The sequence below is a fragment of the Oryza glaberrima genome, chromosome 2 (genome assembly GCF_000147395.1).
Source record: "Oryza glaberrima chromosome 2, OglaRS2, whole genome shotgun sequence".
In the NCBI taxonomy this organism is placed as follows: domain Eukaryota; kingdom Viridiplantae; phylum Streptophyta; class Magnoliopsida; order Poales; family Poaceae; genus Oryza; species Oryza glaberrima.
In genome coordinates, this window is record NC_068327.1 from 7,887,177 (window position 1) to 7,908,460 (window position 21,284).

Sequence of the window (21,284 nt, forward strand, 5' to 3'; positions counted from 1 at the left end):
AAATTTGTGTGACTTGTGTTAGATGTCTTTCATACTCTCATGATCAAGGGGTCATGATCATTTCCACTTCCCATTCCCACATATAAAATTAAGCTAAGCTTCTACACTGGAAGCTAGCTTTCCACAAAAATATCCATTCAACTAAACTCCTACATTGAACTATGCTTTCTTCTCCTATAAAAGTTCTTGGCAAAATGAAAATGAGAAAAGGAGGGAAAGGCATGGCTATGAAAAAAAAAGAGAGAAAGGAAATAAAGCTTGCTCTCAAAACATTGAGCAAAGTGCGAAGAAAATATAGCCATGCCCCTTCCATAATCATGCCGAGAGAACCAATTGGAAAGGAAGTATAGATTAAAAAAAAGGGAGAATCATTTCTTTATTCCACCAGTCCACAACATATTTCATTTTTTCCACTTTCCATCACAAATAAAGACCCTTGATCTAGGAGTATGATTGATGATCTTATTGAGTCCAAATTTTTGGCTTTGCAATATATATAATGCAAGTATGTCACAGTTTATCCCTACCAAGCTCTACATGTCAGCCTTAGAATAGGGATGAATTATGGCACCTTTTGCCTTGGTAAGGATCTAAAAAGAAAATATACATCCTTGAGAGATAAGAGAGAAAGTCAATAGGTGGAGAAGAGCTGATTTGCGAAAATTTATAAAAAAAATCCCATGAGTGCAACAGAGAAGCAAGAAGGACTGGAATCATGATCGTTCCATTTATCAATTATTCAAGATGGTAAGATAGCCACCTATAAAGTTCACAGGTACAGGTATGGTTGTGAATGATTTATATGCTTGATTTATATCCTGAGGAAATTTATTCTACACTAACCTTTACTCAGGGACGAGCAAAGGGCTAAGTGTGGGGGGTTTTGTTGGCGGTTGTTAAATGCCAATCTCATACCGCCAACATCTGTATAAAGTTCAGATAATAAAACATCCAACATAGTGATAGGTGCTTAAACTCACATATTCCACAAGTCTTGGTGTATATTTGTATGCAGATGATAAGCCCTGAAGTTGGGAGGAAAATCAGACTAAAGTGAGGAAAATTATGTATTCATACAAGGAGGGGTTGTGAACTTCATCAAAACATCAGTAATTCAACCCAAAACTCTGAGAAATGGATAGAGGGGAGTCCAGGGAGTCCACCGACCGAAGGCCAGGCCAGGAGGGCCCAGCCTAGGTTCGGCCGAACCCCCTGGTTCGGCCAAACCCCCCTGATAACCGTTGATCCTGGGGTTTGGCGTGGACGCTCCAGATGTTCTCCCAATGACGGTTGCGGGGCAATTCGGACATTTCCCCTTCTCACAACCGTCATAACTGCCCTATAAAAGGACCTCACCTCATTCACTCTCACACACACTTCCAAGCTTGAGCTGAATTATAAGAGGCTCTATTGTACTACATTGTATACTAGAATAGGAAGAGAGTACAGTAGAAGGAGTCGGAATAATTCCGGAGTTGTCGGTAATCTTCTCCTATTTCTTTTATTCTCTTTATTACTCTAAATTTAACATAATATTCTTCTTGAGTAATTTAGATTTATCTTATGAGAATTATCTCTTGGTTAGTTCCTAATTAGCATACGGGATTATTGTTCACTATAATCAACTAAAATATAGTGATTGCTTTGGTGAGTTATAAACACTAAAGTAGATATTAATTGTTTAGATGTGGTGTTTTGGTAATTGTTATCCAGTAATTGCTGCGTATCCCACAGTACGTTTGAGGTGGGTCTAGAGGTGGTGAAAGCCCTCGAGATCACTTAAGTCCTCCCTATCTGGGTACGTCGTAGAGCAACATCTGGGAACAGCGGGTTGCCAATGCCTGAGGTATTGTGTTAGGATTAAAATTAAGCTTTCCCTAGACACTGTTTCTCACTAGTAAATCCTTTCTATCCTGGCCTATCATTTGCTTGGTGTCCTTGGATGAACCGGAGGAAGATCTGACCACACACGTTCCCTTGGATTCGATACCCTTGGAATACTCCGTATGGTATGTGCTACATCGGTATATCCGTGCACTGGCGGATTTTATCTGTAACCGTATTAAATACCAACAGTGATCCTGAGGCTATCTTAACCGATGCAGTGTTTTGAGTTTGATACAGATAGCCTAAGAGATACTTTCCAAGGGGAAATTGCTTCTTCTCCACCAGATTTTCGGCTATAAACTGCCAATTGGCAGTCGGACCACAGCTTGGGCCACAAAACAAGAATTTCTCTAGCCACATCATGAGAAAAGCTGCATGCTCTCTTGGGGTAACTGGCCCAGCGCCCATGTTTTTTTGCTACAAATCCTGACCCACCACCTATACTTCGGGTTTTGATCTCAAAGGTGGACTTTGTATTCAGACTGATTGGATTTGCCGATGATGATATGCCTAGGCCAGTTATCATTGTGACATCCAAAAGAGTAGGAGTCATTGGTCCTTGGGAGAAGAGAAAAGTGTTCAAGGCTGTGGACCAGAAGTAAGTTGCAACCGACAACATGGGTTCATCCTTGGCTATATCTGCTGCTGTTAGGGCTAGTGCCTGAGCTATGCCAATTTCTTCCCAATGGGTTTGTTTGCTAGCCGATACTCCTATATAGCAAGCTGGCCAACTTTTCTCGGCTGATGGCCAAGATTTGAAGGTGTTTTTCCAAAGGCCTAGGTTGGGGTTGGCAAATCTAAATGGGATCCGATTGGTTTCAGCATTGACGAATTCAGTGGGATCTGGGTTGCCGATTGGACCAAGAAAACACTGATGTTCATCGGATATGCTAGGGATTGCGACTTGATGGGAGAGATGCTATAGAGAAGAAAAAGGAGAGATTGAGCAAAGGAGGAACCAATCTAATGCGGGAAAAAAGGAGGTTTAGCCGATGATACTTACCTCAATATATTCGGCAGTGGGTGCGCTCGAAGGACTGACGGAGGTCGACATTGCCGACAGTGGAGTTGGCGTCGCGGGGAATCGCCTTTGAGATCGCCGGAGGATTTGAGGAAATCGCCGGAGAGGGATTGGGTAAAGTTGTGGCTAGAACGGTGAAAACGGAGGTGACGCCGTGAAAAGTTCAAAGTGGTAGTTACTATTTAAAAGAAAGCGCGGTAACAACCAAAACAGAGTCGGAGAAGGAAACCCTAGTTCTACTCTGGGAAGGAAATTGAGCAAATCCGCAACATTACCAATATCGCGGACTTGGGGGGCATGTGTTAACGACCAAATTTGGTAAGTAATGAACCAGGTTCGGTATTGGAATCGAAGAGGATTCAGCCAAGGATTGTGTTCGAAGAACAGAGTGCACATCGGTTGTAGAGGCATCGGCTGAAGTCTGCATGGGCTGATATGGATCGGACAGAGGACAGCTGATACAGCCAATTTCATTGAGATGGTTATGAAGCCGTTTCTGGAATCGATCAACGTACTACGAAAGGGTTGCCACGATGAAGATAAGCTCTCAGATAGGCAATTGTATCTATTAATTAAGATATTTTAAGTAGTTTTCTTAGAGATATGTTTGGGCAAAAGTCTGCCGTAAAGACTTATGTATTTTAGAGTTTGTTAGAGATAGGAGTCGTGTCCGGCAAGGATTTATCATGTATCTCAGGTATAAATATAACCCGAACCCCATGTAATTAACAACAACAGTTCAATAACACTCTCGGTGCATCGCCACCCTTTTTTACTTTCGTTTATTTCGATGAGTTCTTGCTTTCGGGTTGAGCTGCATCGATTTCGATCTTCAACAAGAGGTAAACTTGTCATGACGGCTTGCGTTCTCGGGATTAGTGCTTTCATCATTATGATACTCTAATCTTGTTTATGTAATTCGTCGAGTTATCATATATGCTCCATAATCCTCATTAGTTGCGCTATCTAACTCGCAATCGGCTAGTTTCTACTGTTAGATAATAGCCGATAGGGTTAGATTTTGTTGTTAATCTAGATTATATAGCATATCCACCATCTCTGAAAGGTTTTCATCATCTTGTCTAGATCTTATATTTATTTTTATGCTTAATGCTGCATCGGTTGAGTTCGATCTGTTAAGTAACATCTATAACCATAATATCTAGCTTGTTTTATGATTATTGAAAGAGATAGTTTCGGGGTTTCAACCGATCTTATGCTTTATATACTTGATTGTTACGCTAAATCTGCCCTTTATATTAAGATCTTATTGCACTAGAATATATTAGGCTTTCTGTTCAATATATTTTGTTTGTTCTAGCATCTTAATATAGTGTGGTATCAGAGTATTAGCCGATACACATTGGATCTATCTTCATCGGCTAGGCTATGAGTATATATAATCTTTATCTCGAAGTACTTTTGGATATAAGTGATTTATACTGTCTCAGCATGATGACCGATCTATACCAATCACTTACTTCAAATATATTTCAAGACATAGATTATATATTATTGATATCTACAGCCGATCGGATTGATCTAATTTTATCTTGCTTTATTCTTTACTGCCGATCGATCCCAATATGACATCGGCTCAAGGATAAACGATATGTCATCGGCAACTAGCCGATCGGCTATCGTGTATGGATTTAACCTCGGTTTTCTTGTCTTTCTTTCTTGTTGATTGCAGGATCAAATCAACTGGCACACCTTTGAACCCAAGAGCAAGATTTAGGACCTGCACAGGAGTTAAGCAGATCTCCCAGGCCAGTGTGTATTTTTCGCATCAACAACAGTCCTGGCAACAAGCCTCTCAGTCGAAGCGCGTCGAGGTGTCCCAAGCGGGGAACTCACACCCCAGTCTGCGCACCAGCGACTTGCTTGACAAGATTGATGCCGGGCGCCGGCTAAACGCCGATCTCCCTAACGTCATGAACGAGCGTCGCCGAAAGGCTGCGGATACACGAGGACGACTTCGACACCGGCCACCGTCACGCAGACGTCCAGCCGGACGGCCGCATCGTCGTTCATCGACCTTACCAAGACTACTGTGAGCACTCACCCGACCACATCCCGCACCGTGACGACGGCGCTGAGAGCATACTGGCCTTTACCGACAACCTACGCCGAGTCCGCTGGCCAGCTAACTTCAAACCCATGGGCATCGACAAGTACGACGGCAAGACCGACCCCAGCGCATGGTTCGCCATCTACTCCACCGCCATCCAGGCTGCCGGTGGTGACCAGGTGGTCATGGCGAACTACCTGCCGGTCATGCTGACCACCGCCGCCCAAGCATGGCTGACAGGCTACCAAGGTACACCATCAACAGCTGGGCCGAGCTGAAGGGACAGTTCATCGCCAACTTTCAAGGCACTTTCCCTCACCTAGGCACCCAGTGGGACCTCTACCAGATTGTCCATGGCCACGACGAACGCTTCTCCGACTACATTTGCCGCTTCACGGTACGGCGCAACACCATCCCGCACGTCACCGACATAGAGGTGATGGCCGTCTTCCAACAAGGCTGCAAGAATGAAGACTTCATCAAGTGGTGGGCCCGTAAGACGTCACTCGGAGGGTGCGCTGCTCTCACCGTCCAGCAGATGTTCGACCGCGCCAACAAGGACACCAACTATGAGCTAGCAGTCTACGCTCAAACCAAGAGGACGCCCTCGTTCCAGCCGCATCGAGAACACGACTCCTCTCGCAGTAGGCCACCCAAGCGCAAGAGCGACGACGAAGTCAACGCCATCGAGCGCAGCAACGCACAGTGCAAGTTCCGCCAGCCTAGGAAAGATGACATCGACAAGATGAAGGACGGTCCATGCCCATACCACCCTTAGCTCAAGCGCTCCGCCAAGCAATGCTGGCTACTCAAACAGTATGCCCAGCAATTGGCCGACAAGAGCGGCTTAGGAGGAAGACCACACGACTGCTCTCAAGACACCGACAAGCCCAAGTCACAAGCTTTTCCGAGCCCTCACACCGAGCTCAACCACATCTACGGCGGCCCCGATGCATACGAATCCCGACGCAAGCAGAAGTTAACGGAGCGGGAAATCAACGCAATCTCCAACACACCGCAATATCTACGGTGGTCTGAGACCCCAATCACATTTGATCGATCCGACCACCCCGACCACCTCCCCCACCCAGGTCGCTATCCACTCGTCCTCGATCCGATAGTGGAGGGGGTGCTTCTCAAGAGGGTGCTCGTTGACGGCGGCAGTGCACTCAACATCCTGTTCTCCAAGACGTTCAAAGATACGGGCCTACCCCTTTCCATGCTTCGCCCAAGCAAGTCGCCATTTCATGGCGTCATCCCGGGCACTTCATCAACTCACTTGGGACAAGTCACTCTGCCAGTCACCTTCGGCGACCCCGACAACTTCCGTACAGAGAGCATAGCATTCGAGGTCGCGGACTTCGAAACAGCCTACCACGCCATACTCGGCAGGCCTGCCATGGCGAAGTTCATGGCCATCCCTCACTACGCCTACGCCATGATGAAGATGCCTGGTCCAAACGCCATCATCTCACTCCGGGCCGACATCAAGCAATCCTTTGCCTGCGACAAGGAAAGCTGCGACATGGCTCAATCCATTGAAGTCTCCCTGCAACAACAATCCGTGACCACAAGCATCACCGACAAGGAACCCGGCGAGCCAGACCTCCCGGCTGCGAAAGTCCCGAAGCTGTCCATGGGTAGCGGCAGCGCACCTACCAAGAAAGTCGCCCTCGACCCCCTGACCCCGGACAAGACGGTGATCATCGGCGCCGAGTTGGGCGACAAATAGGAAAGCGTGCTCGTCGACTTCCTCTGGGCCAACAAGGACATCTTTGCATGGAGACCGTCCGACATGCCTAGAGTGCCAAAGGAAGTCGCCGAGCACGCCCTACACGTACATCTAGAAGCCAAACCCATCAAGCAACGCCTTTGTCGTTTCGCCGCTAATCGCAAAGAAATAATTAGGGAAGAAATTAAAAAACTCTTAGCCGCCGGTTTTATCAAGGAAGTGTATCACCCGGATTGGTCAGCCAACCCGGTCCTTGTAAGGAAAAGCAATAAACAGTGGCGAATGTGCGTTGATTATACCGATCTCAATAGGGCATGCCCCAAGGACCCCTTCGGGCTCCCGCGCATCGACCAGGTGATGGACTCGACAGCCGGGTGCGAGCTACTCTCCTTCCTCGACGCCTACTCTGGCTACCATCGGATCGCACTCAAGAAAGATGACTGCATCAAGACCTCCTTCATCACACTGTTTGGGGCATACTGCTACACCACCATGCCCTTCGGGCTCAAGAATGCAGGAGCAACCTACCAGCGGAAAATCCAGAGGTGCTTGCACAACCAACTCGGCCGCAACGTAGAGGCTTACGTTGACGACGTCGTCATCAAGACCAAGACACAAGAAGGCCTAATCATGGACTTGGAAGAAACATTTAACAGCCTGTGCACGTTCAAATTCAAGTTAAACCCTGAGAAATGCACTTTCGGCGTGCCATCAGGGAAGTTACTCGGCTTCATGGTCTCAAGGCACGACATCGAGGCCAACCCAGGAAAAATAGCGGAAATCCACTCCATGCAACCACCCGCCAGCTTGAAGGATCTACAAAAGCTTACAGGGTGCATGGCCTCACTCAGCCACTTCACTTCTCGGTTGGGAGAGCGCAGCATGCCTTCCTTCATGTTTCTCAAGAAGACGAATGACTTCACCTGGACCAACGAAGCTCAAACCGCCTTCAACGACTTCGAGTGATACCTCACCAGTCCTCCTATACTGGTGGCGCCGCTCCTGGAGGAGCAGATCCTCCTCTACATCGCAGCCACCACTCACGTGGTCAGCACGGTACTAGTCGTGGAGCGAGAAGAAGGAGCAGCCCAGAAAATCCAACGTCCAGTCTACTTCATCAGCGAAGTCTTCACTGATTCGAAGACAAGATACACTCAAATCCAAAAGATGTTGTACGCCATATTTATCACCGCCCGCAAGCTCGGCCACTACTTCCAAGCTCACCCAATATCCATCGTCACCGCCTTCCCGCTAAAAGACGTGATGTTCAACAAGGAGGCTACAGGGCGCATCGCCAAGTGGGCGCTCGAGCTAATGGCCTTTGACATATCCTTCCAGCTAAGAGCAGCCATCAAATCTCAAGCCCTAGCCGATTTCATCACCGACTGGACAGAGGAACAGCAGCCGGGTGAGAAACTGAACTCGACACATTGGCATCTCTTCTTCAACGGGTCGCTCATGACGACAGGCGCCGAGGCAGGAGCCGTGCTAATTTCACCTAACGGGGAACAGCTCCATTACGTCCTTCAGCTCCACTTCCCCGCTTCCAACAACACGGCTGAATACGAAGCCCTCCTGCACGGTTTGCGCATCGCCATCGCCTTAGGTATCTGCCGGGTACTGGTCAAGGGCGATTCCCAGCTCGTCGTCTCTCAAGTAATGAAGGACTGGAACTGCTCGGATGACAAGATGGCATCTTACTGCCAGGAAGTTCGCAAGCTGAAGGACAAGTTCGACTTCATCGAGCTCACGCACATTAGCCGAGACGATAACACCGAGGCCGACATACTTGCACGCCTCGGATCCCGACGCGAGTCAGTACGTCTTCCTCGAGCAACTCGGCAAGCCATCCATTGACAAAGGGAAGACTGCAGCAACACACGTTCTCACCGTCTCCGACGACTGGCGAATCCCACTCCTTAGCTTCATCAAAGACGGCGTCCTACCATCAGACAGACCCCTGGCCGAGAAAATCTCAAGACAAGCTAAGTGTTATTCTATAATCGGTGGCAAGCTGTACCGCTGAGGAACCATTGGGATCCTCATGAAATGCATTTCGCATGAAGAAGGCAGGACCCTGCTGATTGAGATCCACTCGGGCATCTGCGGCAACCACGCCGCCTCCAAAACCCTTGTTAGGAAAGCCTACCGTCAAGGATTTTTCTGGCCGACTGCAGTCTCTGATGCCAAAGAAGTTGTCCGCACTTGTGAAGGGTGGCAGTTCTTCGCCCGCAACGCCAACATGCCAGCGAACGAACTCCAGACGATACCAATTTCCTGGCCATTCACAGCATGGGGTCTCGACATGGTCGGACCCTTCAAAAAAGCACCAGGTGGCTTCACGCACATGTTCGTCTGTGTCGACAAGTTCACCAAATGGATAGAAGCAAAGCTAGTCGCCAAGATCATGGCAGCAAATGCTAGGGAGTTCATCAAAGGGGTGGTTTATCGCTTCGGAGTGCCTAACCGAATCATCACGGACAACAGCACTCAGTTCACCGGATCCGTATTTCAAGAATTCTGTGAGGAACTCGGCATCAAAATCTGCTATGCATCTGTCGCACACCCAGCAGGCAACGGTCAAGTCGAGCGCGCCAACGGCATGATCTTATAGGGCATCAAGACTCGCATCTTCGACCGGTTGAAACCATAAGCCGACAAGTGGGTGCAGGAGCTCCCATCAGTATTGTGGTCCCTACGAACCACACCGAGCCGGGCCACAGGACAATCTCCTTTCTTCCTGTGCTATGGAGCAGAAGCAGTACTCCCCACCGAGTTATCACTCGGCTCTCCCCGCGTTCGACACTATGATGAAGACGAAGCCGAGAAAGCAGCACAAGAAGACTCCGTCCGGTTAGAGGAAGAGCGAGAAGCAGCAGTCATCGAATCAGCCCGTTATCAGCAACTTCAAAGAAAGTACCACAGTCGCAACGTCCGTGACCGCTCGTTCTCAGTCGGCGACCTTGTCTTGCGCCGCGTACAAACCAGCAAAGACCAGCACAAACTATCACCACTGTGGGAGGGACCGTACAAAGTCATCACCGTCACTCGCCCAGGATCCTACCGTCTAGTGACCATGGAAGGACATGATGTCAGCAACTCATGGAACATTGAGCACCTCCAATAGTTTTTTGTATAAAAACTTGCCAGTAATATCAAATAAAGGTCACATTTGCATAACCCAACCGCTCAGTTACACCAGCTAGAGGGGCTACGCCCAACACTGGGGGCTCCGCCCCACACCGGGGGCTTCGCCTTACACAAGCCAGCATCAGGGCAACACCCGGCTGCTCCACCGCCGACGGAAGGCTCCACTTCTCTTCGACCGTTACGACTCCTACATCAGGGGGCTGCACCACATGCTGGGGGCTTCGCCTTCGCTCCCCTCACCGGCAGCAAGGCAGCACCCAGAGGCTACACCTAGGGGCTGCGCCATACGCCGGGGGCTCCGCCTTCACTTGTCCCACCGACAGCAAGGCGGCACCCAGATGCTACACCTGGGGGCTGCGCCACATGCCGGGGGCTCCGCATTCACCCAGCCACAACAATGAAACCACAAGAAACCACGCAACATGCCAAAGCTACGCAGGCAGCTAAACCAGAAAAGCCCTCTTTCGTTTGCTCCGCGGTCGGCTGGCAGCCACTCAGGAGCCGACGAAAAAGTCAGGGTACACTCGTCACAACCAGAACTTAATACCCACCTGGCCATCTCAGAGGAACTCTCTTTTGTCCGTCCCACGGGTGGCAGCTGACCACCTAGAGGCCGGCGAAAACGTCAGAGCTCGCTCGTCACGCCCGGAGGATGACGACTTCTCGGTCAACAACCATTCCTGGATTCGCCCAACGCGGCCATGCCAGAGGGACTCTCTTTCACCCACCTCGCAGGCGACCGGCAACCGCTCAAAAGTTAGCTAAAAAGTCAAAGTACACCGCCACGCCCGGAAGCTAATAAACTCTCGGCCAACCACCACCCCTGGACGCCCTCAACCCGGACGAGCCAGAGGAACTCTCTTTCGTGTGCTTCGCAGGTGGCCGGCAACCGCTCAGAAGCTGGCGAAAAAGTCAGAGTACACCTACTGCTAGATGAGATAAGCAAGCTACAGCCTCTAGTACCAAGCACACATGAAACAACCAGTCAATTCTTAAAGCATCTCACAGGTGGTCCAACACAAAAGAAAAACATGAAAGAAACAATTCAATGCAGGTCTAGGTCATTGACAAGCGCAGCAGCAGCTGGGGCAACTTCTACCACTAGGCGGTCGATATCCTCCTTAGAGCAGTCAGCCGCATACCCCTCATCCACAGCAGTCATGTTCACTCGAGGGTAGTGAGACTTTACAACTGCCAGAGCATGATTAGCCGCCGTCCTTGCTGCCGACTCAGCCATCCGGCGGCACCCAGCGGGGCCCTCCGGCACAAGCTCCGCGACCATCGCATACGGATCCTCATTCGCACCCTGGCTCGGGAAAAGAATACGCGGAGTCGGAACGACAGACTTCACCAAATCATCACGAAGACTCTTCGCCAAGTCAAGCTCCCGCTGAAAATGCTCGTACCGCGTACGGTGGTTCTCCACGCGCACATCGACCTCTCGACGCAAGTTGGCAAAGTTTGTCTTCAATTTCTTCAACTCGTCGTCCAAAGCCGTCTTTCCAGCAAGCGCAGCACTGGTGGCAGCCCGTGAATCTACAACTATCAAATGCAAGCATCAACACATGTCTGGATCAAAATGAAATAAACGCACCAAACACATCTTACCAGCCAGCTCAGCTCGCAAGACACCAAGACCATCCCGGGCATTGTCACGCCCAGAAATTCCCGAATAGAATTCCAAGCAGATTGTGCATTAAAATCCCCGTCCAGGACCGGCCGGGGTACACAAATGACAATGTTGACATTCAGATCCACGTCTTACAAACATCATAAAAGTCTTACATAAGTGCAGCGGAAAAACGAAAGACAATAGGAGCTAAGCCTTGACTAGAACTGCAGCGGGAACACCACTCCACAGGCATCCTCGATGGCACGGACGAAGCCTACTCCTCGGAGAAACCTCCATCTAACATATACTCGTACTCTGGGGTTGGAAAAATAGAGCAAGACTGAGTACTACCCACTGTACTCAGTAAGTCATACCGAAATAGGGGTATGATGCAGGGAATTATCAAAGGAGAGCTAGAGTGGTTCATTTGCATAAAGCGAGCATTTATAAACAGAAGTTGAAAGAATTAAACAGTTGCCATAATTAATTAATATTGATCATCTGCTGTCCAACGCTATCCCACGTTGCAACAGGCCCAACCATCCACCTATACTATCCAATTTCATTAGACTAAACTAGGGTGAGACTAATCACGGTGAATCTGGTTGACCGCCCATAACCGCGGGCTCGGCTATTCGAATAGTTTTACTCTGATCAGAGGTGTACAACTGTACCCACAAGACACAGCCCCACGACACGTTTCCGTGCGCCGACATGCCACCACGACATACCGGAAAGAGGCCGTGACAGGACCCTTCGCATAACCCCCTCTAGCCAAGCACACCACACCTCAGGTTTCACCCCCGTCCCCAGCGGGCAACGGGCAGTCACCTCTCGTGCCTAGGTGAATCCGGAAGCGACAGAGGCCGTCGCAGGGCCCGCCCTGCTCCATCACGCCCACCCTCGCCTGGATGCGTCGACTAGAGGAAAGCTACACTACAAGCCCAGCCGTTGCCCACGCTGGCTTGTGGTAAGTACGATAAGTTCTTCCAGGGCATCCCGCGAACCGGTCCTTAACTGCCATGGGTGCGACTAGCAAAACCATGCACCCACAACCCACCACGTGATTCATTTTAATTAACCAACACCAAAACGGTGGTACTAAACCAACCTTACCAATTGAACCTAAAGTCTATATTTTAGTGAGCTTTCCCCCATTGCGTGCTAGTGGAACTAAGCATGGCTAAGCAATTCCTAGTCCAAAATCTATTCATGTTATAACCCCAAGCTGACAAAGGGACATGGTACCACAATAGCATGGCTACGACAATAGGTAAACAACCCATATTAACATTATAAAACGATGCAGTATTTGAAGAAAAACAATAGAGCATTTGCAATATAGGATCAACATGTTCAAGTGGCAAGCATGACTTGCCTTGCTCTGCTGCTGGAGGAACCTCGGCGACTATCTCGTAGTACACTGGAGCGTCGGAAGAACCGGAATCTAGCGACATACAAGGAAAACATTGCAAACAGGCTATAAGACTACTGAAACAGAGAACAAAACCATTTTTAATGGATTCTACACATTTTTCTTGATTTACTGATACTTGAATGGGCTTAAACGGAGCTCGGATGAATTAGTTATGAATTTTAGAAGATTCACTATGTTTATTACTATAACAAAAAGTCCTTAAATCATTTATTGCGCAATAATTCCTAGGGCTGACGTCATCAAGGGGGCGCGGCGCCGACATGCGGGGCTCACCGGTCAGCGGCTCGGGAGAGGGAGGAAAGGGGCGCCGGCAAGCGGGCCCACTCGGCAGCGGCTCAGGGGGGGCGGTCCACCGTGGACCGGGACCACGCGGGTAGTCCACCGCCGGTCCACGGGACTGACGGCCCAGATCGCCCAAGGGGCTGATCGGACGGGCGGCGGTGACCCAGCTTGGCTCGGCTCAAGGCCGGCCGACCGGCCACGGCGATGGCGACGGCAACCGGCGGCGGAGGAGGCGGCGCGAAGGCGACGCGAGGGCGGCGGCGCTAAGCGGCGGCTAGGAAGGAGAAGGAAGGGAATAGAGGGGAGAGGGATGCCTCACCGAGAGTGGCTGGCGCGGAGGAAGACGACGGCGAACGGCGACGGCGACCACGGGCAATCGATGGCGACGGGCGGACTAGGTCCGGAATGCCCTAAGGGAGGAAAAGAGAGAGGTTAGAGGGAGAGAGATGAACCACGGCGATGGGAAACCATGGCCGAAGGCGGCGGACATGGCGGCTCTCACCGTCGCACGGTGGGAACGGCGCTCCAGCGGCGAACCTCGACGAAGGAGGGGTGGACGGGGTGGATCTCGGCCACGCGAACCCGACGGCGGCGACGGCGCGGTGTGGCGGCGAGCCTAGCGGCGGCTAGCGGCGGCCGGAGTGGCAGGACAGGCGGCGGCGGGTGGATGCACGGTGCGAGAGCGATGGAGAGCTCGGGAGTGTTCGGCGAAATGGGGAAAAAGAGAGAGGGGGTGACGGCGGAGCTTAAATAGGGAGACAGGGGACCGGACGTGGCCGAGAGAGGCGGGAATCGCCGGCGAACGGGGGAGTGGGAGAGGAGAGAGAGAGGCGGGATTCGAAAATCGAATCCCGGCCATCTCGGGCGCGGGCGCGGCCGGGAGGCGCGGGGAGAGGGGGCGGCGACGTGGTGTGGGCGCGGGCGACGCGGCGTGGGTGCGGGGAAAGCGGGGGAGGTGGGGCGCGGCGGCGGCGGTTTCGGAGGTGGTGACCGGCGCGGGCGGCGGGAGGTTGGGGGAGGACCCGACAGGTGGGCCCCACCTGTCGGCGACCCCGGGAGAGGAGGGGTGGGCAGGGCGGCCTGACTGGGCCTCGGCCTGCGGCCGGCCCAGCGGGGAGGAGGGGGAGAAAAAGGAGAGAATGGGCCGGCGGCCCACTCGAAAAGAAAAAGGGGAAAAAGAAAAAGAAAAAGGAAGAAAAGGATTTTCCCTGGAATTAAAATATTGCATGCTCAATTTTAATTGGTTAAAATTATTTCTAGGGCTCTGAAAATTCCACTAAAAATCCTGTTAGTGAATTTCGACATGTAGAACTCAAGAAAAATTCCACATGCCAGATTCGATTATTATTTGTATTACTTTATTAAGGTTTTCTCTTGATTTACACAAGTATTTTCTTGAGACCATTTATAACTTCAATTTAAGCTTGGGAAAGAACTTTGGGGTGTGACAGGCATCACTCAGCTAGGCCTCCAACTCAGCTATCCGAGCTTGACCGCCAGTCGCTTCAGCTTGAGCCACTTGCCTTTGCCACTCGGCACGGTCGGCCTCTCGTTCTCTCTTCTCCTTCTCAACTGGAAGCAATTAAAGTCCAAGTCAACAGACAAGCAGTAACCAGAAGATCAACATCAGCAATACCTTCTTTGCGAAGATTATAAATCTGGTCCCACAGCAGCTGCTGATGGCTGTGGTGATCCCTCGCGTCCTTCTGGCACTGACTCTCCACACGGCGCACAGCTCCGCGAATCTGATCAATCTCCGCAATGTTGTCCATCATGCTGCGCAGCGCTTCAGTCTTCGCGCCAAAGCGATCAACAATTTGCTACAAAAAAGCCGAACGTGAGTGAAACAATGCCCCTCCCCTGACAAACCCACACAGCCACCAAGTCGACTCCATCCTGCAACGACCCTATTCATCACAGCATGGAGCCAGGAGGGCTACCTAACCCAGGAACACGAACGTCAAGACAACTACCCCCGAAGCAACCTCAGTCAACCTAGAATTGAAAACAAGGACCACTTTTTGCTCCCAGCCATAAAGAATGAGATTTCTTTATACCTCGCAGCAAGGGGGCTACATGACATGACTACTAACCTGCAACTTCTGCAGCAAAGTCAATCCTGCCTCATCCATGGCTACGGAGTCGGCGTGGTCTGCGGCGTCGTCAAAGCCAACTTGCCTGGCCTGGTGTTCGCCCTCCTGCCCTGGAACCAATGAGCCTGAAGGGGCGACACATAATTCGTTGTGGGCAATGCGCGCCGGTAGCGAGGAATCTCCTCCACCACCTCCTCGCTACCCGGAAGCCGACTCGAACCCCGCAACGGCCCCCCACCAGGGCGGCAAGACTGCTCGTCTTTAGGTCCCTTGGGCAGCGAAGATGGTTGGTCGGCGCTCCGATGCGCGCCACCCTCAGGCTCCCAGCAATCACCCCCCTCGGGGCCTCGAGCCGATCCCAAATCAGCTCCATCGCCAGCCCGGTCGCCAGCCCGGGCGCCGTCAGCAGAGCCAGTCGAGGCAGCACGACCTCCACCCGGAGTCGGCTCGTGGGATGGCTTATCCCCAGCCGTATCCTCCGGATCATTGCGGCTGGGTTTGTCGGCCGCACCAGGAGCAGCAGCAGCCGGAGAAGACCTCGAGGAAGGACCTTGGCTGGGGTCCTTGTGGGTGGCAGACCTGCAGGAGAAAGCATGGCACAACGTCAACCGACGACCTCGCCCGACTGACAATGTACGTGCGAACAAAAAGCGGCGAAGGCCCACCTCGTGGAGCGGCGCGTCTTGCGGATGCCTATCCGCGGCACCCTCGTCGAGGAGGCCATCCCCGGCGATTGGTCCCCTTGAGAGGGTCCCCCCTCCTTTGCGGCAGCAGCGGCGGCCGCCGCAGCAGCCCGTGTGGTGGCCCCAGGAGAACCGACGGTGGTCGCCTTCTTCCCCGACGGCGCAGGCCCGGGAGTGCCCACCACGGCCTTCCCGTTGCCAGCCACCTCCCCAGGTCGGGAGAGGCCGGGCCCGTCTCCAACCTTCGGGCCACCCGTGGCCGGCCGAGGACCGCCCTCCTTAGGCGGGCTGGATGCGGCTCGTTTGGTCGGTGGCGTGCCTGGAGGAGGCTTGGCCGCGCGCCGCTTGCGCGAATCCTCTGGTAGCGGAGGCGACGACACAAACTTATCAGCACCCTGCAATTGGTACCACATAAGCATTAACATGGACCCCGAAAGCACGAAAAGCAGGGGAGACTTGGTCCGGAATCAACCAGGGTGGTGCCGCCGCGAAACCCTAGGTCGCCGTCGTCGAGAGAGAGAGAGCAGTTGAGAAGGGCGAGATTGTGGGAGGCGAGAAGACATGGTTACTGTTTACTCAAGGCAGCGGCGGAGCAACGGCTACCCCTGGCTTTATATGTCGGGCGCATCGGCAATGGGCCCGAAATTTGGTAACCGCGCCGCCCCAATCAAGTCTGCTATTCCTCCCTCAATAAGATGAGATCCCAGGCAAGGCAGAGTTCAGGCAAAGCCCGAGTACCCTAAGTTTGGAAAGTTCAAGGGGAGTACTCAGCTGACTCGGGATCTTCCATACGAAGCCGTCGACTCTAGAACCCGTGATAAGTTAAGTACTCAGGGACTACTGTGGGGATACGACACCCGGGTACCTCACGATAGCGGCCCAAGTTAGACTTCGGGGGTGGGCCAAGGGCCCATGACCGATATAGTAAGTCTAACATAGTTGGGCAATAGAGGGAGATTATGGTAACATATCCCCAATCATGTAGTAGAAGGCAAGTATCCAGATTGTGAGAATACGGGCCTTGATTGGCGCCGGCGGCCTAAGATTGTATAAAGAAGGCCGGCGCCCTTTTGAAGGCCGGATCATCTCCACAACCCGTGGGTCTTCCTTGGCTTCTCAGTTCATTTTCCACCCAGATACAGAGAAAAAAGCACACTGGACGTAGGGTATTACCTTTTCTCGAGGACCTGAACCAGGATAAACACCTGCGTTACCATCTCTCCTTGATCTAGCACACCCCGTAAAATATATTGCCGATACTAGAAATCGACAGTTGGCGCGTCAGGTAGGGGGGCGCTAGATCATGTTCTTTAAGGAGGAGATGGCTCCAATCTCCAACTTCGCCGGTTTGACGTTCTGAATTTTTGTATATTAGATTGATCTCGTTTCTTCTGGTAACTAACGCAGATTGATCTATGTTTATGTATGTTCATCATTGGCTGCTTCCGCGAGCCGAGCTGCGGCGCTCGCTGGTCGTCGGCACAGCACTAAACGAGCCGCCGCCGCGATCAAATTGGTCGGGCAACGCGGGGCGGAGCTGCTGCTGCCCTCGAGGACGGCGCCACCGCACGACATCGGGATGATGCATTGCATGACTGCGATGTGCTGTTCCGGCCGGGGTGGATGGATCTGGTGTCCACGCACAGGAGATCAGCACGCATGCACGCTCGGCAAAAACAGCATGCAAAAGTGATCGATACATGCATGCACAAAATCGATCTGCTGTGCTAATGCATGGACGTTGGATACGTGCATGCATGCCCATCGCATCTACAGAGAATCAATTACTTGTTTCTAATTAAATTGATTCTGGATTATAAATTATTAATCCTAATCTGTTGGTTGCTTTGTTTGCATGTATCTGCGCCGGCTGACGAGATCCGATGATCATGACCGTCGCCTTGCCGATCGTACGCACGTAAAATTGATTCACGCAACAACAATGATAACCGTCGTGCTTTCGTGACGACGAACGACTAGTTTTCAAGCAAACTAGCAAAGATCTTCACTTTCGTGGAAGAACCCGACTGATTTTCAGCGCAAACCAGTAAAGATCAACCACACCCTAGATAACCAGGATTTGGCGAAAGAAACAAGAGCAAAAGTACAATGAAAATGGTAAAAGAAAATAATATAGGATGATAATTGTTTTCCAGCCCTACCAAGTGCAAAATCCATAGTATATAGTAAAGGAATACGCTGTACTGCATATATAGAAAACTCTAGGTAAATCCGTGATTAATTCTATCTAATCAAAACCGTCCTTTTTTAACGACAGCTTCCATGTAGACGTAGACACGCCTCAGCCGAAAGTCGCCTCCATCCTGCAACGCTGCTCCAGCCCAAGTTTCAGAATTTATCTCCCCTTGCTCTGGCAACAATGTGATCCTGTGTGGCTAGACTTCAACAGGCATATCATCAAACATAGCCATGCATCCAACCCCAGCCACATAAAATCAACCATTGAAGCCTCACATCCATTGAATCGGCAAAAGCTCCATCGCTGCATGCTAGCTGCTTGAACTGAAAAAATCTGAGAATTGCAGCCTCCCAAGTCCCAACCTTCTTCTCTAGTTTCTGCAGCTCCCCAGCAACTCGTACACCTCCCGGTGCATCACAAATTCCTGCCCTTGTCAAGCTAACCAATTCTTAAGCAAACCACTAAAACAATTACACCAACTATTCTATATAATTTGGCCTGTCTAAAATGACCTAACCAAAAGCCAAATTATGCTACTAACATATGCCCCCTGTTTTCGACATAAACAATATAACCTTTTTTTTATCGAAAACACAATAATAGTTAACTTGCCAAACCCACAATCATCCTCTCAAAACGATACTCCACACACGGTATCAGTCCTGAGCCCATCCACGGTCATCCTCTCAAAACGATACTAAAATAAGTATCCGTCCTGAGACCACCCACAGTCGTCCTCTCAAAACGATACTCAAATAGGTATTCATCTTGAGACCACCCACGGTTGTCCTCTCAAAACGATACTCAAATAAGTATCCGTCCTGAGACAATCAAGCTTCCTGCCAAACACTAGGATAATAACTTTTCAAATATTTTCCATTCAGAGCTTTCGGCAACTTTATCCCCTGCAAAGATTGAACAAAATATGAATTTCCAGGAACAATTTCTATAATCTTATATGGACCTTCCCAACTTGGCGACCACTTGCCAAACTTACTACTCCTAGTACCGATGGGTAAAATCGTTTTCCATACTAATTCGCCTACTTGAAACGATTTCTCCCTTACTCTTTTGTTATAAGCCTTAGCTACTCTCAATTTTTCTTTCTCAATTGCTCTCAAGGCTTTTAATCTTTCCTCCGAAACATCATCTAGCCTGTCTAACATCAAGTTTCTATAATCAATAGCCGACAAACCACTTTGCCTGGCTACTCTAAGAGCTTGTAAATTAACTTCTACAGGCAACACAGCCTCCTGCCCATAAACTAGCTCATACGGTGTCACTTGTGTAGCACCATGCTTGGATATCCGATGAGCCCATAAGGCTTCAGAAAGCACCTCATGCCACCTCCTAGGATGCTCCTCTATTTTCTTCTTTACAAGTCTAATCAAAATTTTATTACTGGATTCGGCCTGTCCATTAGCTTGAGCATAATAAGGCGACGAATTCAGCAATTTAACCCTAAAAGACTCGGCAAACTCACTGAACTGGTGTGACATGAAAGAAGCTCCTTGGTCAGTGGTTAACGTTTGAGGTATGCTGAATCTATGTATAATATGCTCTAACACAAAACTGATAACCTCCTTATGAGTCATATTTTTTAAAGGCACCGCTTCCGTCCATTTAGTAAAATAATCTGTAGCCACCAGGACGAAGCGATGACCCCTAGACGATGCAGGATGTATTTCACCTATAAAATCTAAACCCCATCCTCTAAATGGCCACGGCTTGATAATAGGATGCAATATAGCTGCAGGTGCTAATTGTATATTCCCAAACTTTTGACATGCCTCACACCCCCTATAATAACGAAAACAATCCTCTAACATCGTCGGCCAATAAAAACCCGCTCTCTTTAATAATCATTGCATCTTATGAGCCGACAGATGTGTCCCACAGATTCCCTCATGCACTTCACCCATGGCCACTCCAGACTGATCTAGACCTAAACATTTTAAAAGCAACCCATCTACAGTTCGGCGATATAATCGTCATCCAACAAAGTGTACTTCAAAACCTGTCGCCGAACTTTCCTATCTCTCGTCTGACCCGGGTTTTTTAAACAATCAACCAAAGGCTCCCTCCAATCACCCGGCTCAAACTTTCCTATTGACTCGGTTGTGCCTGGTAACCCCCGTACCGAATCTTCTAAAACTGCCGGCATCCCTGGGACCGAACTAGCACAACTTTGCTCGGTCCTTTTTGTGTTCAATCCACCAGCCGACAATGCAAGTACATGAACCCCACTACCAGCATTACATGGATCCATCTCATCATAAAAACAATGCTCTGGCACTGCACTCTGCTTCCTATCCTGACCAACTGCTACATCTACTGTACTGTCTCTCACCCCGGCTAAAGGAGCACACAAACCATTCGACATAAACCCATTGTACACAAAACTAACACTATCGCTAGAGTCACACACATCATGAACCACATCAATATCACTACTAGACAAACCGGCTCGCATAAATCTTTCAACCGAACCAACACTGCTAATTATAGCCGGTTTATCTAATATAAAAAATAGTCCTCTCTTAACCTGATAACCAGATGCTTGTTGTGCCAAATAATTTGCTGTACTATTCTCTTCCCTAGGAATATACTTAATAGTAAAAGTGTTTAGCAATTTAATCAAATCCAAACATCGGTCCAAATAACTATTTAGCAACCCATCAAAACATTGAAACTCCCTGTTAATTTGTTGAACTACTAAAAGTGAATCACCAAAAGCATCTACATCTCTCACACCCATATCAACCAGACTCTGCAAACCGAATAATAAAGCCACATACTCGGTCTGATTATTGGTGCAAGGATATTCTAACCAGACCGATGTCTCATAAGAAATATCATTTGGAGAAATTAACACAGTACCTATACCTTGTCCGTTCCCACAAACTGATCCATCAAAATAAGTTTCCATGGACACACATTAACACAATTAATATCGTGGTCATTTTTAACCATATGATCAGTAATAAAATCGGCAACCACTTGACCTTTCATAGCACGCAATGGTTCATATAATAAATCAAATTCTATCAATGCGTAAGCCCACTTCCCAATTCTACCACTAAGGATCGGTCGTTGCAACATATGTTTAATCACA

General features: G+C 49.9%; 1 protein-coding gene and 1 non-coding gene across 3 annotated transcripts; one reads left to right on the forward strand and one right to left on the reverse strand.

Moving 5' to 3' along the window:
• The first annotated feature begins 5,174 nt into the window (after positions 1 to 5,174).
• Positions 5,175 to 5,267, forward strand: LOC127764830 (small nucleolar RNA Z256). Its single transcript, XR_008015974.1, has one exon. It is a non-coding gene; the product is annotated as a small nucleolar RNA Z256 (small nucleolar RNA).
• Positions 5,268 to 14,569: 9,302 nt separating this feature from the next.
• On the reverse strand, positions 14,570 to 16,025 carry LOC127764552 (uncharacterized). 2 transcript variants are annotated; one of them, XR_008015901.1, is made up of 3 exons: positions 15,952 to 16,025; positions 15,287 to 15,865; positions 14,570 to 15,013 (listed from the first exon to the last, which is right to left on the reverse strand). XR_008015901.1 is itself a non-coding variant. In XM_052289445.1 (2 exons), exons 1-2 carry the CDS (start codon positions 16,008 to 16,010, stop codon positions 15,328 to 15,330), a joined length of 597 nt encoding a protein of 198 aa, XP_052145405.1. In that variant the 5' UTR covers positions 16,011 to 16,019; the 3' UTR covers positions 15,119 to 15,327. The 2 variants fall into 2 exon arrangements, 1 of the variants encoding a protein (XP_052145405.1); XM_052289445.1 differs by lacking the exon at positions 14,570 to 15,013 and having other exon boundaries at positions 15,119 to 15,865; positions 15,952 to 16,019.
• Positions 16,026 to 21,284: the final 5,259 nt, after the last annotated feature.